The sequence below is a fragment of the Cetorhinus maximus genome, chromosome 8 (assembly GCF_964194155.1).
Source record: "Cetorhinus maximus chromosome 8, sCetMax3.hap1.1, whole genome shotgun sequence".
Lineage (NCBI taxonomy): Eukaryota > Metazoa > Chordata > Chondrichthyes > Lamniformes > Cetorhinidae > Cetorhinus > Cetorhinus maximus.
In genome coordinates this window covers 24,070,478-24,091,932 of record NC_135886.1, presented here as the reverse complement: position 1 = coordinate 24,091,932, position 21,455 = coordinate 24,070,478, and the positions used below count along the sequence as shown (strand labels likewise).

The window sequence follows — 21,455 nt, the reverse complement described above, 5'->3', positions numbered from 1 at the left end:
TAATTTGCTTCAGGAAACTGTATCTGTATTTGAAAATTAATTGGATTTGTCCTGCAATCTGATAGAGATTTTTGCTTCCTTAGTTTGATTCAATTTCAAATTTCAAATTAAATCCTCCGCAATCAACATACTGGACCAGCCATATAAATACTGTGGCTACAACAGGTCAGAGGCTGGGAAATCTGCCAAAAGTAACTCTCATCCTGACGACCCCCGCCCCACCCAACCCCAAAAGCCTGTCCACCATGTACAAGGCACAAGTCAGGAGTATGATGGAATACTGTCTAATTTCCTGGATGAGTGCAGCTCCAACAATATTCAAGAAGCTTAATACCATCTAGGACAAAGCAGCCCACTTGATTGGCATCCCATTCACTACCTTAAACATTCACTCCCTCCACCACTGACACGCTGTGGCAGCAGTATGTACCATCTACAAGATGCACTGTAGCAATTCACCTATGCTCCTACAAAAGCACTTCCAAACCCCTGACCTTTCCTACCCAGAAGCACACCATCACCTGCAAGCTCCCCTCCAAGCCGCTGCTCCTTCACTGTGGCTGGGTCAAAGTCCTGGAACTCCCTTCCTCACAGCACTGAGTGTACCTACACCACATGGACTGCAGCGTTCAAGAAGGTGGCTCACCACCAACTTCTCAAGGACAATTAGGGATGGACAATAAATACTGGCGTGGCCAGCGACACCCATATCCCATGAAAGAATCTTAAAAAAAACTCAGAGTCTATCCATCTCGATCAATTTCTTTAAAAATATTTTCACTTTACACTATTTCTTATTTTGTTTCAGTTTAAATGTGAAATCTGGCTATTTTGATTATATAATTTATGAATTCAAAAATGCCATTATAGGTTCAAACACGTGACTGGATATAATCAACAAAATATTTAACAAAACATTGAGGGGGAAAATGAAAAAAAAATCTGATCCCAAATAGCACTCTTGTAGCAATATTTGAGCCCAGCTTTGAAAACATGGCAGTAAAGTGGCTAGAGCTAATTACTTCAAAATTTACCTTCATGGTTGAAGCTAAGGAGATTTCCTCAGCAAGTGTGAGAAAAGGTAATAATTTCAAACAAGCATTGCCTGCAACCAAATTATTAGGAACTTTGCCTTGTTCCTGTGTGTGTTGCTGAAGATTAACCATCAGTGTTTGGGGCAGCTTTAAATCAGCTGGAAGCATCAGGATTATTGCAAGCAGTTAAAACTGAAGAAAACTTTGACCTACTCCATTTTGTGTTCCTCTGATTTATCAGAGGTCTTCAAAGGCAATGCAAAATTGATAAATTACCATCATATTATTTTATTCTTTTGCAATAGAAAGAATAATCTATGGTTGCTGAATTTTCTTTTTACAGTATCCTATAATAAATTAATAATTCTGCAGCAATATAGAAACTCTAATTTCTTCAAAAATATGCTCAAAATGGCACAAGTGTGGATATCTGTCATAAATATGAGTTAAATTTGCATTTGATTGCTAACTTTATTGGACCACCTCTCCAAACTGAATCATGGAACATAAGAAAAAGGAGGAGTAGGCCATTCAGCCTTTCGAGCCTGCTCTGTCATTCAATGAGATCAAGGCTGATCTTTTACTTCAACACCATTTTCCTGCACTGCCCCATTTCCCTTGATGTTTTTAACATGTTGAAATCTATCGACCTCAGTCTTGAACATACTCAACGACTCCACAGCCCTCTAAGGGCAGAGTATTCCAAAGATTCACCAATTTCTGAGTGAAGAAATTCCTCCTCTCAGTCCTAAATAGCCTGTCCCTTATTTTGAGACTCTGTCCCCTGGTTCTAGACCCCAGTCCCCCAGCCAAGGGAAATATCTTTCCTGCATCTAGCCTGTCAAGCCCTTTAAGAATTTTTTATGTTTGAATGAGATCACCTCTCATTCTTCTAAACTCCAGAGAATAAAGGCCCAGTCTATTTAATATTTCCTCACAGGACGATCCTTCCATGCCAGGAAGTAGCTATAGACGCATCAACATGATCTTTGATTCCACCCTTCAGTTTTCAAAACTATACATATCCATTATTACTTAAAGCAGAACTGGTTGTTGATATGGGTTGAATTTCAATGGAAGTAATGTTCTGCTACATTGTTTCATATACTCAATGTCATTAAAACAATGGCTAGTGCTGGTGCCTCTTGGTCTTTGGGTGTGGTTTGTTTTTCAACTTCTAGTAAGTTTAACATTGGTGGGGATATTTAATGTAGAGACACTTCCAAAAAGATGCAATTGAAATTAAGCTATAATAATTGTATTCAACTGTTTAGTATGTTTTTACCACTATCTCAGTTAGAGTTGTCAACTTGCTTATAATAGTTTAACCCCCCACCCCCCCCCCCCCGCCACCTCCCAATCAGAATGGAGGCAATAGAATTACACAAAGAATGTAAAATATTCAGGCATTGTGGAGCATAATTTTGAGAACACTAGGTCATTTCTGGCCTGTAACTTTCCATGAAGGAATTATATTTTTGGACTGAGCAAATGAACTGGGGGATGTTTCCCAGTTCTATGCTTTCTTATGCTCCTGAGAGTACTGCCCAGATTCTCATTTCAGTGGCGATTAGGTGCATGGTGCTTATTAAGAGGCAGAAGTGCTGATATTTATTTCCCCTTTAAAGCTGCAGGAAAACAGCAGAGATGTGATTGCTTATCAATGAATATTAATAATTGTACATCTAATAGCAATGCATTCTGTTCTAAAACAATGATTAAGAACATATTGGAAAAGTACCAAAAATGAAATGAGTTAACAACTCAGAAATAGTACTAGAATATTAACATTTTCCTAAATCAAGGAAGAAAACATTCTGGGCAAAATAATCTGTCATACTGCTGTCAATTTCAGGTCACTGTATCTGTTTCAACTACATTTATTTAAAAACCTACAGTATATACATTAAGGAATTCACTGTACAATTCACTGTTAGAAAGCATTTAGTTTCTGGTCTTTTGTGGTGATGACAATAATGGAAAAATCATTACCAAATTTTCTTCAGATAAAATAATGGAAGCCTTTGCTTTCAGTCAAAACATTGAATCTATACAATATGGACAAACATCATATTAACAGAAAAAAATGAGCAGCATTCTTTAAATAAAACATCCTGGATTTCCTACTCACTTTTCTTTTAAGGACTATGTTAACCAACTTTAAACAGAAAAGCATGTACAGCACACATTTTCTCTCAAGACAACTTACAAATTATATCAAAATATCTACAAACAACTGTCTTGTAAAAAAAAAATGTTTAAGGAGGCATTGGTCTGAGGACAACTCCACTAGAGCTGGAGCATGAAGGCCATGTGGCTAAAGGCAATTTTCTTTCCCCCACATGTGGTGAATGTGGTTCAAGTTTACCGGCTTGTATTTGTCTAGGTGCAGCATTCAGCTCTGCTCATGGTGAGGAGCGCAACCTGTGACAAATGTAGTTTCCCAAAGACAAACTCAGTAACATTAAAAAAAAATACCAAACACCCATTTAAAAAAATGCCTAACTGGATTCTTGGATTGTAAATAAAGGTCTATCATTACCAAATAAAGCAGGCCAAGTAATGTTTTTACTCCTCCATGCATCAATTCCTAATAGTACTGAAATAATTGTGTGTGTGTAAAAATATACTTGATCAATTACTACTGTATTGAACATTTGATTGATAAAACAAAAAAGCCATGTCTAGAGTGCAGCCAAACTTTTGCTTAATTTTAACATAATTAAATGTTTTTCTTTACACATCAAAAAAAAACCCTGTAGGTTTAAACTTAAGGTGGCCATAGTTACAGGTTCTGTTACCTTAGTGTAAGGCAATTGATATGATTCCTATAATGTATATCTCTTATAACCTAAAACTGGGACAGTCAAAGAGTCAAATAAGCTTGTGATCGAGATTGTCTAGGGGAGTTTTGGATACAGGGCTATAATTATGAACCATATTATGAATCATCATATAAACAGTAGTTACAATAAATTCCCTGAAGCTTTAAGTCTTCCATTCTTCTGCACATTGTTTGAGAACATGAAATTCTGAAGCTCTTATTTGCTTCTTTGAATTTTAGTTGCTCTATGTTCTGTCCTCACTGCTCCAAAGTATGTCTGGGTGCGTTTTGATTATTGTGTAATTTAGTCTCCAAGCACCCACTTTGTCCACAGCACTGTGTGCAAACAGAACAGCGTCTCAGCATGATTTGGCACTGACAGTAACAAGTCACTTCTTCCAGACACACACTTTGATGATGGCAGTTTCTTTCCTTTCCACATTAGAGAGTTCGCTTATGTGCAGTGTTGTACCTTGGGACAAGGCACAATAAGTTACCAGAGCTGCCTGAAGTAAGCAAAGTGACATCGTTGCAGCTTTAGCAATCCACCGTGTCCTATGTTGACATGAGAAGTCATATCGAGGTCTCATCACTGCTACTGAGTATGAAAAGGACAAAAGGAAAAAAATGCATGACCATGATTATATGCTGAAAATAGCGTGATGGAAATCAACTGTGCATTTTATAGTTGGAAGTATGTGGCTGACAGTGAGATATTGTTTCAAATTAACTGTGTAAATGTTTTAATGGAGAAAATTAAAAAATAGAAATCTGCAAGTTTGATGAGGAGAGAAAAGGAATAGAAATTAGTTTATAATTCATAAATAAGAGATGTATATATTAATTTCAATTTATATCACAGCATATTTTAAGTATTTTTGTCAAATTCAAGGATGAAAACAACACTTGTTTTTTTTTTCAAAAAAACGATAATGAGCAATAAGTACAGAAAGCTTTGACTGAGAAGCATCTGTTTCTTTGCCAGGCTCTGCGGCTTCTGCATTATCAAGGGCTCTACTGAGGATAGATTATGCCAAATTTTGTTCTGCTCCATAAAGATAAATCAAACAAATCCCAAAATGCTTATAGAATCATGGGATGGTTACTGCACAGAAACAAACTATTTGGCTTATTGTATCCATGTTGGCTCTCTGGAAGAGCAACTCACCTAGTCCCATAGCCCTGCAAATTTTTGAGCTTCAGATAACCCTCTTTGAAGGCTCAATTGAATCTTCCTCCACTGCATTCTCAGGCAGAGCATTCCGATCCCAACCATGCGCTATGTAATAAGGTTTTCCTCATGTCATCGTCGTTTCTTTTGCCAATCACCTTAAATCAGTGTCCTCCTGTTCTGCCAAAGGGGACAGTTTGTCCCTATTTACTCTGTCCAGACACCCCATGACTTTGAAAAGTTCTATTAAATCTCCTCTTAATCTTCGCTTTTCCAAGGGGAACAGCCCTAGTTTAATGCCCTGGTGGCAAGTTGAAAATCTACCTCATGGTTTCTGCAGATACTTTGTGTTCAATAATCTTAACTTCTCTATGGCACAACATGTGCATAAAAATTAACTAATAAGATGTTAACTGGATCTTCATAACATGCCAAACATTGTGACATCAAAAACATCAATTCACACTAATGGGCATCTAGTGCAAGATGTCACTAAAGAGCTTTCATTGCCAAAATAAGGTAATCATATCTTCATCCCTTTGCAACCTTTGAACTCTTGACCTGTACCATTACTAAAATATATTATTTATATATATATATTATATATATAAAGCCATTGAGAATAAGCTGAATTATATAAGGTCAGAAGATGATTCCAGGTGAGAACTATATAAAGAGAATGTTTTCCAAAAATTGTTCCTGAAATTACACCGTGGAATAATGTTTATAAATGCTTGGTTGAAATTCTTGTCTCTGGTATTATGACAGAGGTATTACACTCATTTATTTTTAACAGGCCTCTTCTAAAACAGTCATTTTAAGACTAGTATTTGCTTGCAATATAAGTTGCTGATGTAATTGTCCCTGGGTTTTAAATATTTTGTACCATTATGCTCCTTTAGGTCAGAAATATTGATAAAACATTTGGATAGCAACAGCTGGATTCCAGCTCTAGTAGAAACTGTACAAATTAAAGTAATTACTTCCACAATACTATGGGTTTAAGTAATGTGTAATGATTTTTTTACTTCAGTGATTTGGTCAAATTGCCTTCTGTGCTGTGTCTTTGTTAGATAGCTTTGAGGGACATATAGAAGAGATACTCACTCAGAGCCCGATGAATCTTCATCCACTGTGCCCGTTTTAATGCTCATGGGTATGGGCATTACTCCATTCATCTGCTCCCCTGTTGTTTGCCTCAGTTTTGTTACACCTCCTGACCGACTTCCTTCACTGGATCCCACTGAAGATGCTCGTGAGGAGACAGTGGCAGGTTTATGATTGGAAAGTTCATTATGAATTCGATTGATGCTGTTCTTCTCTGAGAATAGTGGTAATGCTTTATTTTTCAGAATTCCTGTAAATTTCAAAAGGAAGATGAAAACATTCCACAACTTATTGAAAGCAACATTCTATTCTCCATGCATTACCACAAATACTTGTATAATACAAGTGACCGAAACATTAATGATGAACCATTTTTGGAACCGAGAGAACAAAATGTCAGTGTGAATTGTAATATTGTTACTCATCTCAACCAAGACAGATAAAAAGCATTATTAAAGGTCACAGCTAAAATGTATGTCAGAAGTAAGGACTGTCCTTCAGTTTGGCCCTAATTCGTCCGTCGTACTGCAAAAGACAACAACAGAATATGATAACCAAAGGGAATAAGGATGGGCAACAAATGCTGATCTTGCCAGCAACACCCACATCCCATCATTAGCCTCATCATTATGCTCAACATAAAAGAATAAAATGCGACCATGTTTCTGGACAATAGGACATTTCTTTGAGCTGTTTTGAAATGGGTTGTCTGGTGCTGAGGAGAACCACTGAATTACAATGGATCAGCAAATGAACTTCTGTGAGAAGAGTTTATGAACAAGAACAAATAAAGCAATCATCACAAATAACAATACAATATAAACTTTTCCTAAGGATTAAGAGAAAATTGCTCATAAGGGCAAATAGATATATCTTTATTGGTTACATTTTCAGTCTCATTATTGGAAATTGAAGGGCTTTTAAACATCAAAAGGCTAGAATAAAATTCATATATAGTAAAGTTACACAGCACGTTGGTATTCAAACATGCTGTGGCAGACCTGTAGGGTGGCAAACACAGCTGTGATTTTCCACAGGGTAAACTGCTAATCCCTACTTTATCCTACCTTGGAGAGCAACTTCAATGTATTGGTGGAGGACACTGGAGAGATCAGATAGCCATTCAGATGAGACAGAGTTCCCTTATCAGCTGGTTCTTGAATGGGACAGAGAAGACCAAGAGCAAAAGGTACTGCCCCATAAATTAATGGCCCAGATTTTGTGTTGAGGATAATGATGAGGCTAACAATGTTCATTGTTATAATGGAGCAAGTCAGGCAATAATTTTGGGGTATGCACATGATCAGTTAAACAAGTAAATTTGAAACTTATAGTCCAAGTTACCCTGCTCCTCTACAGGTTCTGCGAGAACAGTACCTTGCCAATAAACTTGGTATTGAAATACATGTAAGGGTGTGAACTGGCTGTACTTAGCCACTAAGCAGAAAGAGTTAGGACTGGTGCATTCAGGTATAGAGAATTTTTAATGGTGTGATCAGTCATAACCACTGACAATTAATGTCTCTGGCCCTGAAAATTACATACTTACAAATGTGGAGTCCCATTTCTTAAGAATTTCATAAGAGATTTTAAAAAATATATTTTTTATCTTTTATCTTTGATCTCCCACAATTCTATCTTTCATTTCCTCTCTTTTATTGTACTTTCTGTACTGGCGGGATTATCTGGTCCCGCCAGTGGCGGGCATCATCGTAGGTGGGATGAGAAAATTTGGAGAGTGGCAAAAACGCAATTGACTTTTGGCTGCTCTCCAAATTTTCCTGTCCTGCCTGTGATGATGCCCACCGCTGGCACAACCAGGAAATCCCGGCCTACAGGATTTAAATCTAATCTCTACTTCCTGGTTTATACATCCTGGTTTACACTCTGCGTATCTCAGTGAGGATTCTTCAATCTGATTGTTTGAAGTGCCTCGTTGTTGTTTGACCTGCTCAAATTTGCCACGAGGAGGAAGCTGCACTGGATTAGGCATCTGACGTTAGCAAGTCTTTGCTTAAAATTCTGTAGTGAACAACAGGCACCATTCCTTCACCACTATCCACAAAAAATGGGTCAATGCCTCCATAAACAAACCTAGCTCTCTTGATTGGAAACAAATGTTGAATAACCAAATCTTGCACGGGTGGGACAGGAAGATTTGATTTCGAACAACAATTACCTTTCTGAGGCTGTGCATTAGGGTTAGGAAATGATGTTAACGTATTTTCTTTGTACAGACTGTCTCCATTCTCCTTTGGCTTTTCATCCAAATGGTTAAGTTTTTCTCGGTGAAGTTCAATGTTTGCCACCGTTTCGACTTTCAAATTCTCTGACCCGCCATGGCTTTCACTCTCACTTGCTGTTGTCATAAACTCCCCTGGCCAATAAGGTTTCACGTGCGCAGTTATGTTGTCCACTAGAAAATCAATCGAAATTTGTTTTTAAAAAAAATGACAGACTGCTGCTTTTTCTCTACAGATTTAGGCATACACCGAAATACATGCAGTCGCCTTGAAGAGAGTAATGACACAAGGTTGCTCATTCATTTCTGGACATTTCACAGAACATTCCCAAACGTTTAAATTGATTAAAGTGTTTCTATGTTGGAGTAGTTGGGCTTTGCAACTTAATTGGTATTTTCATCATTTTTCAAACAAAGTTGGACTTCAGATTGACAGGAGCAACGTGAAACCCAGTTCCATGCTTCAGTTTGTATCAACAAAAGTAATCCATTGATAAACTGGTGCACTATTGGTATAAATACCATGACTGAGGTCACATCCTTTGTATATAAGGACCTACTAACAGTTTTTTTTCATCTATTCATTCAGGGGATTGGGGCGTCACTGGGTAGGCCAGCATTCGTTGCCCATCCCTAATTGCCCTTGTTCAGAGGGCATTTAAGAGTCAGCCACAAAGCTGTAGTCTGGAGTCACATGTAGGCCAGACCAGGTAAGGACAGCAGATTTCCTTCCCTAAAGGACACTCGTGAACCACATTGGTTTTTATAATAATCAGCAATGGTTTTGTGGTCATCATCAGACTTTTAATTCCAGGTTTTTATTGAATTCAAATTTCACCATCTGCCATGGTGGGATTCAAACCCATTTCCCCAGAGCATTACCCTGGGTCTCTGGAATACTAGTCCAGTGACATTATCATTATTCCACCGCCTCCCACTATTAACTCCATCCTTAAAAACGCAATAAAATCCTCATCAATAATGTTAAAGTAAATGTTATTAAAAATAATATATCAAAGTGTGATTTTAATACATTAAACAAGTCTTAAGATAGGAAACTAGTCAAGCTTTGAGATAAGACAACACTCAATGTTTACACTTATTAATAACTTAATTTATGTACAGTTAACAAAACTAAGTCATGAATAGAGGCATAAAGTGACACACATAGGGCGATACTCATAGGATTTTTATAGCTGATTCTTGACTCTACTCAAGTTCACTGGGTTTAGTGCTGGTATCATGTACCAACATAGATGTAATAAGGAAATCTGAGCAGCTTTATAGTTACCTTTTGGAGTACTGTGGTTAGGATGTTTTTCATTATTTGGGGATATAATTTTCTCCCAACCTGGCTCTCCTGGATAATCATCTTCTTCACTATCTGAAGAATGAGTGGAGGCATAAGATCCACTTTGGTCATCTTCCAGAGACAAATCACTGTCGGAGTCTGAATCGTGTTCTGTAAAGGAATAAACAATGTATTGGCTGCCAGTCGTTCTGGAGCAAATTCAAGGATCACGTTTCTGTACTACAGAATTATAACAATCTCTTAGGAGAGAACTTTCCCCCTGTCAGGGGGGTTGTACGGGGGTGAGAACAGGCTGGTGCCGACCCACAGGCGTGCGAAAGAGCGCAGAAATCTCCGCGGCACAGAGGTGCCTCAGGGAGATAAGTTTTAAGTTCTAAAAATTTTAATAAAGAAATAAAAATTTAAGACATGTCCCCTCATGTGACGGTGTCACATGAACTGGGACATGTCAATGAACTTTGATGAAATATTTATTTAATTTATAAACCCTTCATGAAACCACTTCCCTTAAGGTTGGACAGGCAGCTTTATCAATAGGGTTAATTAGTTCACTAATGGCCTTAATGGGCCTTTGACATTCGGCGCGCGTGCAGCGGGCTCTGGTGCGCGTCCGCCGAACTGAAAATCTAAATGACGCGCGGTGACATTGGCACACCCAACGTCACTCCGCGTCATTTTACGCCTCGGCGAGCGGGCCACACCCCCGCTCACCGAGCCAAAGATTCAGCCCTTAAATGTCATGAATGGAGATTTCTGTGTCTCAATCAATACTTGCTACTGGTTGTAGGCAATGTGATAACAGAAATTTTATATAAAACATGTACTGATCTGAAGTTCCATTTCACTGACAGCATGAGTGAAGGGTATTCCATACACTCCACCAATTCTCATGGGGTGTGTCATTGGTATTCAACTTTCTGATATATCAGTTATGTATCACATAGGGCAGAGGTTTTTGTCCCGTGGACGGGCGCGTGCCCGACCTGAATGGAAGTGAAATAGTGCGTGATGACGTTGGGCGAGTGTCCCGACGTCATCGTGCACTCTCATGACCTTTTGGTCAGCGGGTGCACACAAGAGGTGGTAGCGCGCCTGCTGACAATTAAGAGGTAGCGCGCCTGCTGACAATTAAGAGGCCTGAATAGGCCCTTAATCAATTAATTAAATTGAATTTTTCACTGCCTGTCCAACCGTCCGGTTGGCGAATAGGCCAGGCGGCCTTTGCTTTTATAATGAAACCTCGTCCATGGGCGGGATGAGGTTTCGAACAGTGACTAAAAAAATATATTTTTAAACTCATATTTCACAGGTCTCTGTTCGTGTAACAGAGCCACATTTGGGGACATGTTTTCCTTCTTTTTAAAATTTTTATTTCTCGTATTAAAAATCTTCAGCTCCCTGAGGCAGTTCTGTGCCTTCAGGGAGCTTTCACTGAGCTCACCCCCGCACGTGCACACGTTTCAGGGCTCGCGCTCCTCCTGCCCGAACCCAGGCAACACTGAGTTTCACGCTGGCTGGCCGTTAATTGTCCAGCCAGTGTGAAACCACGGTCGGAGCCCTATCATAAGCAGCAGACTGTTGCGCGGCTGCTCCCAGGCCCACCCGCCGCACCCACTCGATGAGGGGAAAATCCTCTCCATAATATCTGCTCACAAACAGTATCTAATCAGCCACATAAAGCATAGTCGACTAAGGTACATTGCTCAGTAAATGGACATCTTCATTAGTAACATTAATGATTACGGGAGAATTTAGCCAATATATTCATTAGGAAAGCTAATAGAATATGTGAAGGGAATTGATTACGAAAGTAGGAAGGTTATACTTCAGTTGTACAGGGCATTGGTGAAACCACATCTGCAGTATTGTGTACAATACTGGTCTTCTTATTTAAAAAAAGATGTAGAAGTGTTCGAGGCAGTTCAGAGAAGATTAACTAGACCAATATCAGAAATGAGTCGGTTATCTTATGATGAAAGGTGAGACTAGTTAGGCTTGTATCCACTGGAATTTAGAAGGGTAAGAGGTGACTTAATTGAAACAGGGTGGATGTGGAGGGGTTGTTTCTTCTTGTGGGAGAATCTAGAACTAGGGGTCACTGTTTAAAAATAAGGGGTCACTCATTTTTCTCTCAGATAGTCGTGAGTCTTTGGAACTCTTCCACAAAAGGCAGTAGAAGCAGAGTCTTTGAATATTTTTAAGGCACAGCTAGATAGATTCTTGATGAACAAGGGGGTGAAAGGTTATCGGGGGTAGGCAGGAATGTGGGGTTGAGGTTACATTCAGATCAGTCATGATCTTATTGAGTGATGGAGCAGTCTCGAGGGGCCGGGTGGTCTACTCCTGCTCCTAATTCTCATGTCCTTATTCAACAGAAGAATCCCACTGAAATATATATCCACCAATTTCCTCAGGGTGTTGAAATTTACCAGTACATCCTTTGCACTGATCCTAATAGTGGAATGCAAGCCAAAGATTCCTTGAAGGCCATTTCTCAGTTAATAAAGATCTTTTAAGCAATTCTATCCTTTATTAACTATCCAAAACCAGGAAGGATGCTAATCTCTTTTGCACTCTTAAATAATTCTCTTCCATCAGCTTTTCAAGGCAAATTGCTGTCAAAATTTACAGCCACATCAGCATTGAGGTACCATAGCACAATTCCTCGTGCTAAACAATAAAATAACTTGCATGACTTATAACGTGACCTTTCCCCTAACATTATCAGAGACTTTGAAAAAAATGCTCTGGGATCCAGTGCCACATAGGACCTATTTTACAGCAATTCAAAGAATAACTGATTTCTAAAGAATGGCCAGGCCATGATAGTTGATATTTACTATAACTGGGTTTTAAGTGGTTTAATGCTTTGATTCCATTTTAATTAAATGTGGCTGAGAAACTTATTAAATGAATAACTTTGGGCTTGCACATCTTCTAGAGGCTTTTGATCTGAGATGTAAGGTAATGCAATTGAATTGATGAGTGAAGGATGCACATTACCACCGTATGCCTTCTTACCATCTGGGTTTGCCTTAATCTCATGGAATAAGGAAGTGGCATGGTCAGTGAGGGCAACATGGGCTTGACTCGAGGTACTGTTATTCAAAGCAGCTTCTTCCCTAAAGAGAATAATTTGTCGTCAACAGTGGAGCCAGTGATGCTAATACAGGCACATACATTTAGGGTCACGAATTCAACGATGAAATATAGGCAAGATTGCAGAATTGAACAAAGCTTCTATTCATCCTTATATGAATGGCATGTTTATATGACAAACTTTACTTTGATATTCACTCAGGAATAAGAATCACAGAATTGTTATAGCAGAGGAGGCCATTCTACCTAGTGTCTGTGCCAGGTCTCCAAATGACCAATGCCCCTAATGCCATTCCCCTGCCTTCTCCCCATTCATCCTTTTCAGGTAACAATCCAATTCTCACTTGAATGCTTTGTTTGAACCTACCTCCACCACATTCTCAGGCAGCGCATTCCAGGTCTTAACCACTCGCTGCATGAGAAAGTTTCTCCTCATATCTCCATTGCTTCTTTTGCCAATTACCTCCAATCTGTGCCCTCTTGTTCTTGATCCTTCCAGTGGGAACAGCATTTCCCTATCTACTCTGACCAAACTCCTCATGATTTTGAATACCTCTATCGAATCTTCTCCCAACCCTCTCTTCTCCAAAGAAAACAGTCCCAACTTCTCCAGTCTACGCAATTGAAGTTCCTCATCCCTGAAACCATTCTTGTGAATCTTTTCCGCGCTCTCTCTAACGAGTTCACATCTTTCCTGAAGTGTGGTGCCCAGAACCGGGTGCAATACTCCAGCTGAGGCCAAATCAGTATAGGTTTAACATACCTCTTAGATGCCTAGAATAACTTTATTAATCGTGTTCTCAGCCTGTCCTGCCACCTTCAATGACTTGTGCACATATATACCCAGGTACCTGTGCTCCTGCACCCACTTTAGAATTGTGCCCTTTATTTTATATTGCCTCTCCACTTTGTTTCCACCAAAATGAATCACTTCACTCTTCTCTGGATTGAATTTCATCTGCCACTTGTCCACCCATTCCACCAACTTGTCTATGTGCCTTTGAAGTTCTGCACTGTCCTCCTTACAGTTCACAATGCTTCCAAATTTCGTATCAACTGCAAATTTTGAAATTGTGCCCTGTGCACCAAGGTCTAGGTATAAGGGAGTAGCGTGCTCTATGGGAGAAACATGGGCCCCGCTATTATTCTATTAATTGTTGAATAGGTATCACTTCCCTCCAAAAGAATATTATTTTGGTGAAAATCTACTGTCATCAATTCCCTCCTCAAAACACCCAGCTTTGCCTCTCCTTCATTGCATCCCCTTTGCTCTCCAAAGTCCTCGAACATGCTTTCACCTCCCAAATCCTTGCCCTTCTTTTCCAGAACTCCATGTTTGAATATCTCATGTTTCCTGCTGCAATACTGAGCTGGCCTTATCCAAGTTACAATGATATCATATGTTACTATGACAGTGGCAAACTGTCCCTCTTTGTTTTTCTTGACCTGTTTGAGCCCAAACCATAACATTGCTTTCACCTTGGTTTTAAAATACCTGTCTGCCACCACATTCGAGGTAAGGCTTTGGTTGCCATCTTTTCTTACAAACTACAGGATTTCAAAACTATTTTGAAACTAAAAGCTATTTAAATGTCCGTTGGAAAACAAGGTGAATTGTGTCAATGGGAATTCAGACATGACTGGGAACACATTTTAGAAATGAAAACAAAATGTCATGTCAGAACAGTCTTTCAAATGACTACATCATTAGTGACTGAATTAGTCAGAGTGCCAGGTCATATTACCTGAGAACAAATGCAATGTAGCTGTTGTGGCTTTTCCCTGACCTTGAAGCACTGCTTACTGACCCAGTTGAATCTCCAAAGGCTGAGCGATATGTACGACCGTCAATGTATGTGTTATTACATAATGACTGCTTGAAACAAAAGGCATGAAGCAATTAAGATTATTTTGTTTCTTCAAATCAACTATTTCATGCAACAGTGAAAACATTGAGAAGAGCATCTCATTTACGGAGAAACATATCTTTGTCTTTTCCACTATTAAGTCTTTGTTCTGTTAAAAGAAAATGTCATTTCGATCAACTTTTCAAAGCCAACAAGCGCAGCTGTTGTGTATTCCAGATGTTTAGACACAAATTGTTAAGATATGTTTCTATTCCTTGCTTGAATATCTTTACAGTCCGTGCTCCATCATGATATATTTTCACCTCCAGTAATGTTTTCATAAGATTTATTCACAACACATTATTGCCTCATATGAATCCATCCTACTAAAACAGTGCATAGTGTCACACTTTTAAAGATTGAACATTTAACTATTAAATAAAATCATTGTTCAAATGAAGTATTTTCTTCTTTAAAAAAATCAAAAACATTGATCTTCCGAGAAGCGACAATCATCGTTGGATTACTGCTCCACTCGAACATTCCCCCAACTCGATGCTGCTCCGCCTTTCTCCCGGGACTATCCGAGCCTAGTTTTCCCAGAAATGCAGAGCGCGGCATCCCTCAGAGAACTCTATCTCAGCAGAGTAGAGTTAGTGGGAAGACAGTTCAGGCCCCCTTTTTATGGCACTAGCTGCTATATGATAAGTTTAAAGTCCAGTTTAAATGCTAGTAAATGGATGAATGAGTGAATCGGTAGGATGGGTAGATAAGCGGGTAGGTGGGTGGGTAGAGTAGATGAGGTGATTAAATGGGGGTAGATGGTTGAGGTGGCAGGTGGGTAGGGCAGCAGCTGGGTGAGGTGGGTAGGATGGCAGGGAGGTGGGGTGGCAGTGGGATGAGGTGGTAGTCGGATTGGGGAGGGATAGAGAGGGAGTTAGTGATGGCGGGTAGGTGGTCAGTTCTATAGTTAACCAGGAGTTAGGCTAGGTTTTAATCTATCTAACATTTCCTGGTAAATATCCAGGTGAATACATCAGGATAGCCCCAAGTCTCCGACTCTAAGTCAGAGTTGGAGACATTCACGGAGCATCCTGGGGAACAGGGGAATTGCCCATTGGAAGTTGAAACTTCCCGAGCAATTCCCACATAGGTCAATGCATCAGGACTTCCACAGGGTCCCAATGTGCATCTCAGTCGTACGTCTGGTCTCCAATGATCCGGAGGCCGGAAGAATCAGGCCAATCTTTTATATAGAGAATGGTCAATGTACAAGCATGGTCCATTAGCCTCCAAAGTTTGTGATTTTCAGAAAAGGTAAAAATACCTAAGAGAATGTCACATCATTTACAGCCTCTTTGATATTAAATGACAATAGTAACAGAAAAAAACATGATTTAGCAGTATACAAATTTCAACAGAAATTTCAATGTGAAAAATGTGTTAAATTCTTATATCTTAAAAAGATGAAAATTTGATGGATGTGCTTTTGAGTCTTCAGTGCTCCCTCAGGTTATCAACAACTGCACAAACTATTAAAATTTCATTCTACCACCAAGGGGTGACTAGAACCCATCAAACTTGTAACAGCCTTTTATTCATTATCAACATAATAATGTTATAATATGTTATAATTCCTGTAGAGACCGATAACTTGTAAAAAGATATCTGAATTTCCAGTGACTGACTGGAAGGATCACACAACAAGATTTCAAGCTTTCAGACTTTTACTGTAACGAACAAACTAAAATCATCAGCCAAACACTATTTTTGTAGGAAACTTAAACTCTGGACTACAGAAAAGTTTCCTCCAATTAACTTTTAAAACAATCAAAAATCCCCTGCCACGGTATACTTTAACTGGCCTTTAAGTAGATACTTATTCTCCTGGAACCAATCCAAAGTTATTTTCCATTCCTAATGGCCAGCTTCCTTTTTCCTTTTCCAGCCGGGTAACTTCCAATCTCAGGACTTTCACGATGAGGAGATTCTTCCCTCTAGCCAAAGCTAGGTGAATCTTCCAGTCTCATTTAAATCTGCACAGACTTGATATTTTCAATCTGAGCACGAGCTCCCACCCACCTTCTCTGTGGTGAATAGTAAAGATATTTTCTCTGCTTCAGGTGCAGGACTAGCTGCCTCTGTCTCTCTGTTCTTTCAGATTCTTGAAACTGACCTGTCTCTGTCAGGTTCAGCAACATCTTAGAAAATCCTGTAAGCAGATACTACAATGGCTTGCTATGGACTCCTCCCATCTCCATGGTGACATGAATCAAGTGGACCTTGTATCTAGGTAGAAATCCTAATTATCTATCCTCCAGACCCCCAACTCCATTCTATCTTGGAATTAAATAGACAGTTTAAAGTATAATTGTTTACAAAACCTAAAATTCTTAACACCTCCCTATCATTTGGAGACTAATAATCTACCATAGTCAACACAGATGTTCTTGCCATTGTTTGCAGGTGTGAACATCTTGCACCTTTTTCCCAGTAAAACAACCTGGGCCTGCCTTTAACCTTTAACTACTAAGCCACCCAAGTTTGTTGTTGAGTAGAATTCAGAACAAGTCACATGAACCCCTTCATTCCTCCATTTTACTCTAAATTAAAGAGGCAGTCCAAAACATAACAATCTTATAAAGATCACATTTGCAACATACAATTCTGGGAAGAACACTATTTGTGGGAAAATAAAATATTATTAGATTACAGTTCCATTGGACTATTTTCAGCTGGTAGTAGGGATTGAATACGCAAAGAAGAAGAAAAGAGAGCTACTAACTGATGCCAGTGTTGATTTCGTTGTGCCCACAATATCATCTGTGTGCTTCTTACTGAAAGCATACTTAAAGGCTTTTCTTACTTCCTCGTTGAGGATGCAGCGGAAGATGAAGATGAATGGACCCTATAAGCGAGAAAGGTATTAGTACAAACAAACAAGCTGGTCTCCACAATAAAACGCTACAGTTTCTTTTTTATAGCAAACTCAATTATTCTGGCAAATTACCACCCTTTGCCCTTATTGACACTAGTTATACAACGAGTTTACTTCTTTAGTTTCTGTAAAACCTATTTTCATGAATGAAAAATGAATTAGAGCTATTTACGATTGCTCAAAGTTCATAGAACACTGAATTACACTTTCAGCATCGCTCCTCTGTAACATAGCTCAGTGAACAACAAATACACTTTTGGACATAGGAGACTTTAATAGCAACTGCAGTAGAGTTTAGAAGAAACAAAATATTTAATATGATGGTATTGAAAATCAAGTACACACACACAGATGCAATAATAGAAGCCAACAAAATTTGTTAACAGGTTAAACTAGCTGTGGGGGAACTATGACTTTACAGAAGCAGCTGAAAATCTGCCTCTGCACCCACCGAAAATTCTCCAGTCAAATTATTAGAGCTTCCCACCTGTGACTGATTCAGCTGCCTGTCCACAATGTAGCACAGTGGAACAGTACCCAAGACACAGTGTGTGAAATGCTTGTCCTGGTCAGGTTAAGATGATGCGGCATATAACTCGATGCTCAATATATGGATGAAAGTATGATTCTCCGTTTTTTACAATAATTAACTAACACAAGAATAATTTTAAGAATACTATTAAAAGTATATATCATAGAAGATACCATGAACAAAATAGGTACGCGGAGCACTAGCAGAACATGTTAAAAATAGTAAAAACATTGCTTTCCATGATCTTTCTACTTCAATAATGTTCATTATGCATATTATATATATAATTTAAGGATACAAGTGGAGCTTTGCTAACCTTGACTGTGATGAAAACTAGCCTCTAAATTCAGAATACTAAGTAAGATATGTTGTGTAAACTTCCAATTCTTAATTTGCTTGAATCCAGCTCCACATAGATTGCTTGTTATCAATGTTGTCAATGATAATAAGGAAATGGCAGATATGCTGAATAATCACTTTGCATCAACATTTAAAGTAGGGGAAGAGATCAGACATCCCAAGGAAGCTATTTCTGAATCAGGGATTCAACAAAATTAACATTATCTTTCAAACTGTAATGGAGAACTAAATGGTACTAAAGAGCGACAAATCCACAGGACCAGGTGGTTTTCACTCCAGGGTTTAAAGGAAGTAGGTCAGAATATTACATATGACCTAACTATAACATGGTTCTCTCATTTCAAAATTGTTCCTTCAGACTGGAAACTGTTGCATGTCATCCCTCTATTTAAGAAAGGTATGAGAGGAAAACCAGGGAATTAGGGACCAGATAGCTTAACATCTGTTGTCGGGAAATTGCTAAACGCCTTGCAAATTTTCAGCTGATCAGAGAGATCTGGCATGTATTTATAAAGAGTAGTTCAAGACTGATGAACTTGATTGACGTTTTTGAAGAGGTTGACTAAAGTAGTGGACAAGGAATGATTATGCATGTTACTTACATGGATTTCCAGAAGGCATTTGATAAAGTCCCTCATAAGAGATTGTTAGCAAAAGCTGAAGCTAATGGAATTGAAGGCAAATTATTGACCTGGTTAGGAATTGGTGAAGCGGAAGGAGACAGACTAGAGATAATGTACAGGTATTCTAATTGGCAAGATGTGACTAGTAGTGTCCCACAAGAACCTGTGCTGGGGGCCACAACTATTCACTATACTCATTAACGACTTAGATGTTGAGATAGAAAGCCACATTATCCAAATTTGCCAATGACACAAAGATAAGCAGTATTGTAAACAGTGCAGATGGTAAAGTAAAATTACTGTGAAAACAGTGGCAAATGGATTTCAATGTAGGCAAATGTAAAGTCATCCACTGTGAACTTTGAAAGAATAGAGCAGGGTGCTTTCCAAATAGTGAAATACTAGAAAAAGTGGATGTCCAAAGAGTTTTGGGGGTTCAGGTACACAGATTATTAAAGTGTCACGAACTGGTACAGAAAATAATCAAAAAGACCAGTGGAATGCTGGCCTTTATATCTAGAGGAATAGCACACAAGGAGATAGAAGTCATGCTTTAGTTATACAAAGACCTGGTCGGACATGTAGAGTACTGAGAAAAGTTCCAGGCATCTGACCTCTGGAAGCATAAACTGGTCTTGGATGAGTGCAGAATAGGTTTAGTGGACGGACACCTGGACTCCAAGGGTTAAGTTACAAGGCGAGATTATACAAACCAGCGTTGTATTTCCTGCAAGTTGGAAGGTAAAGAATGATTTGATTGATTTTTTTTTCGATATTAAGGGGAACAGATAGGGTAGTTTAGGAGAAACTATTTCATCTAGTTGGAAAATCTAGGGCGAGGGGGCATAGTCTAAAAATCAGAGCCAGATCCTTTAGGAATGAAATTAAGAAACACTTCTTCACACAATGGGTGGCAAAAGTCTGGACTTCACTTCCGCAAATGGCAACTGATTCTAGATCAATTGTTAATTTTAAAACTGAGATTGATAGATTTTTGCTAGCCAAAGGTATTAAGGGATATGGGGCAAAGGCAGGTGTATGGAGTTAGGTTGTAGATCAGTTATAATCTCATTGAATGATGGAACAAATTGAAGGGGCTAAATGGTCTATTCTTGTTCTATGTTCCAAGACATGTCTGCTTGCAAACAGGTATGGTTGGCTAAGAACATCAAAGGGACTGGCTAGGGCTGATTAACAGCCAAAATCGAGAAAACGTCCAATGTGGGAGGAAAACAAAACACAATCTGGATTTCAAGACCATTACTACAGGCCTGGGTTAAGGATGAAAGAAGAAGGACTTTACCTGAAGACAATTAAAACCAGCGAAGAGGTAGTGGAAAATAATGGTGTCACCGTTCACAGCCAGCAAGGCCAGAAGCCAAGTGGTGCTGACAAGCAGCAGCACCAGAAATGCAGTACGCAATCCAGATCTAGTAAAACAAAAATTACAATCATTCTATTGACACCAGACACCAACACTGCATCTGCCTTATAAATGTTATTCTCAGGAACAAATGCAGTACCCCAATAATATATAACCTATACAATAAAATCAAAAATTGTATACATATATAACGACAACTTTTATTTATATAGCACCTTTAATGAAACAATAACCTCCCAAAATGCTTCAAAGAAGCATTTTAAAACAAAATATGACATTGAGCCATGTAATGAGATGTTAAATCAGATGACTAAACGCTTGGTCAAAGAGGTAGGTTTTAAGGAGTATCATAAAGGAGGACAATGAAGTAGAGAGGTGGAGAAGGTTAGGAGGGAATTCCAGAATTTAGGCTATAAGACATAAGACATAGGAGCAGAAATTAGGCCATTCGGCCCATCGAGTCTGCTTCACCATTCAATCATGGCTGATAAGTTTCTCAACCCCATTCTCCCACCTTCTTCCCGTAACCTTTGTTCCCCTTACCAATCAAGAACCTATCTATCTCGGTCTTAAATACACTCAATGACCTGGCCTCCACAGCCTTCTGTGGCAATGCATTCCATAGATTCACCACTCTCTGGCTAAAGAAGTTTCTCCTCATCTCTGTTCTAAAAGGTCTTCCCTTTACTCTGAGGCTGTGCCCTCAGGTCCTAGTCTCTCCTACTAATGGAAACATCTTCCCCACGTCCACTCTATCCAGGCCTTTCAGTATTCTCTAAGTTTCAATCAGATCCCCCCTCATCCTTCCAAACTCCATTGAGTAAGGAAACTGAAGCCATACTGTCAATGGTGGAGCAATTAGAAACCGAGGGTACTAAAGAGGCCAAAATTAGAGGAGCGCAGATATTTCAGAGGATTGTGGGACAGCAAGGATTTACAAAGATAGGGAGGGGCACAGTCATGGAGGGATTTACAAACAAGG

At 39.0% G+C, this 21,455-nt stretch overlaps 1 protein-coding gene across 1 annotated transcript in view; it reads right to left on the bottom strand.

The window, feature by feature from the left end:
- Nucleotides 1-2,883: 2,883 nt before the first annotated feature.
- Nucleotides 2,884-21,455, bottom strand: part of celsr2 (cadherin, EGF LAG seven-pass G-type receptor 2) — a 328,955-nt gene continuing 310,383 nt past the window's right edge. The window contains exons 28-35 of the mRNA XM_078547792.1: nucleotides 20,393-20,519; nucleotides 17,422-17,544; nucleotides 14,535-14,665; nucleotides 12,712-12,812; nucleotides 9,670-9,840; nucleotides 8,316-8,552; nucleotides 6,137-6,386; nucleotides 2,884-4,456 (exon numbers count right to left, since the gene is read on the bottom strand). Coding sequence (XP_078403918.1) covers nucleotides 4,432-4,456; nucleotides 6,137-6,386; nucleotides 8,316-8,552; nucleotides 9,670-9,840; nucleotides 12,712-12,812; nucleotides 14,535-14,665; nucleotides 17,422-17,544; nucleotides 20,393-20,519 — 1,165 coding nt within the window. The 3' untranslated portion in view covers nucleotides 2,884-4,431. The remainder of the gene's footprint in view (nucleotides 4,457-6,136; nucleotides 6,387-8,315; nucleotides 8,553-9,669; nucleotides 9,841-12,711; nucleotides 12,813-14,534; nucleotides 14,666-17,421; nucleotides 17,545-20,392; nucleotides 20,520-21,455) is intronic.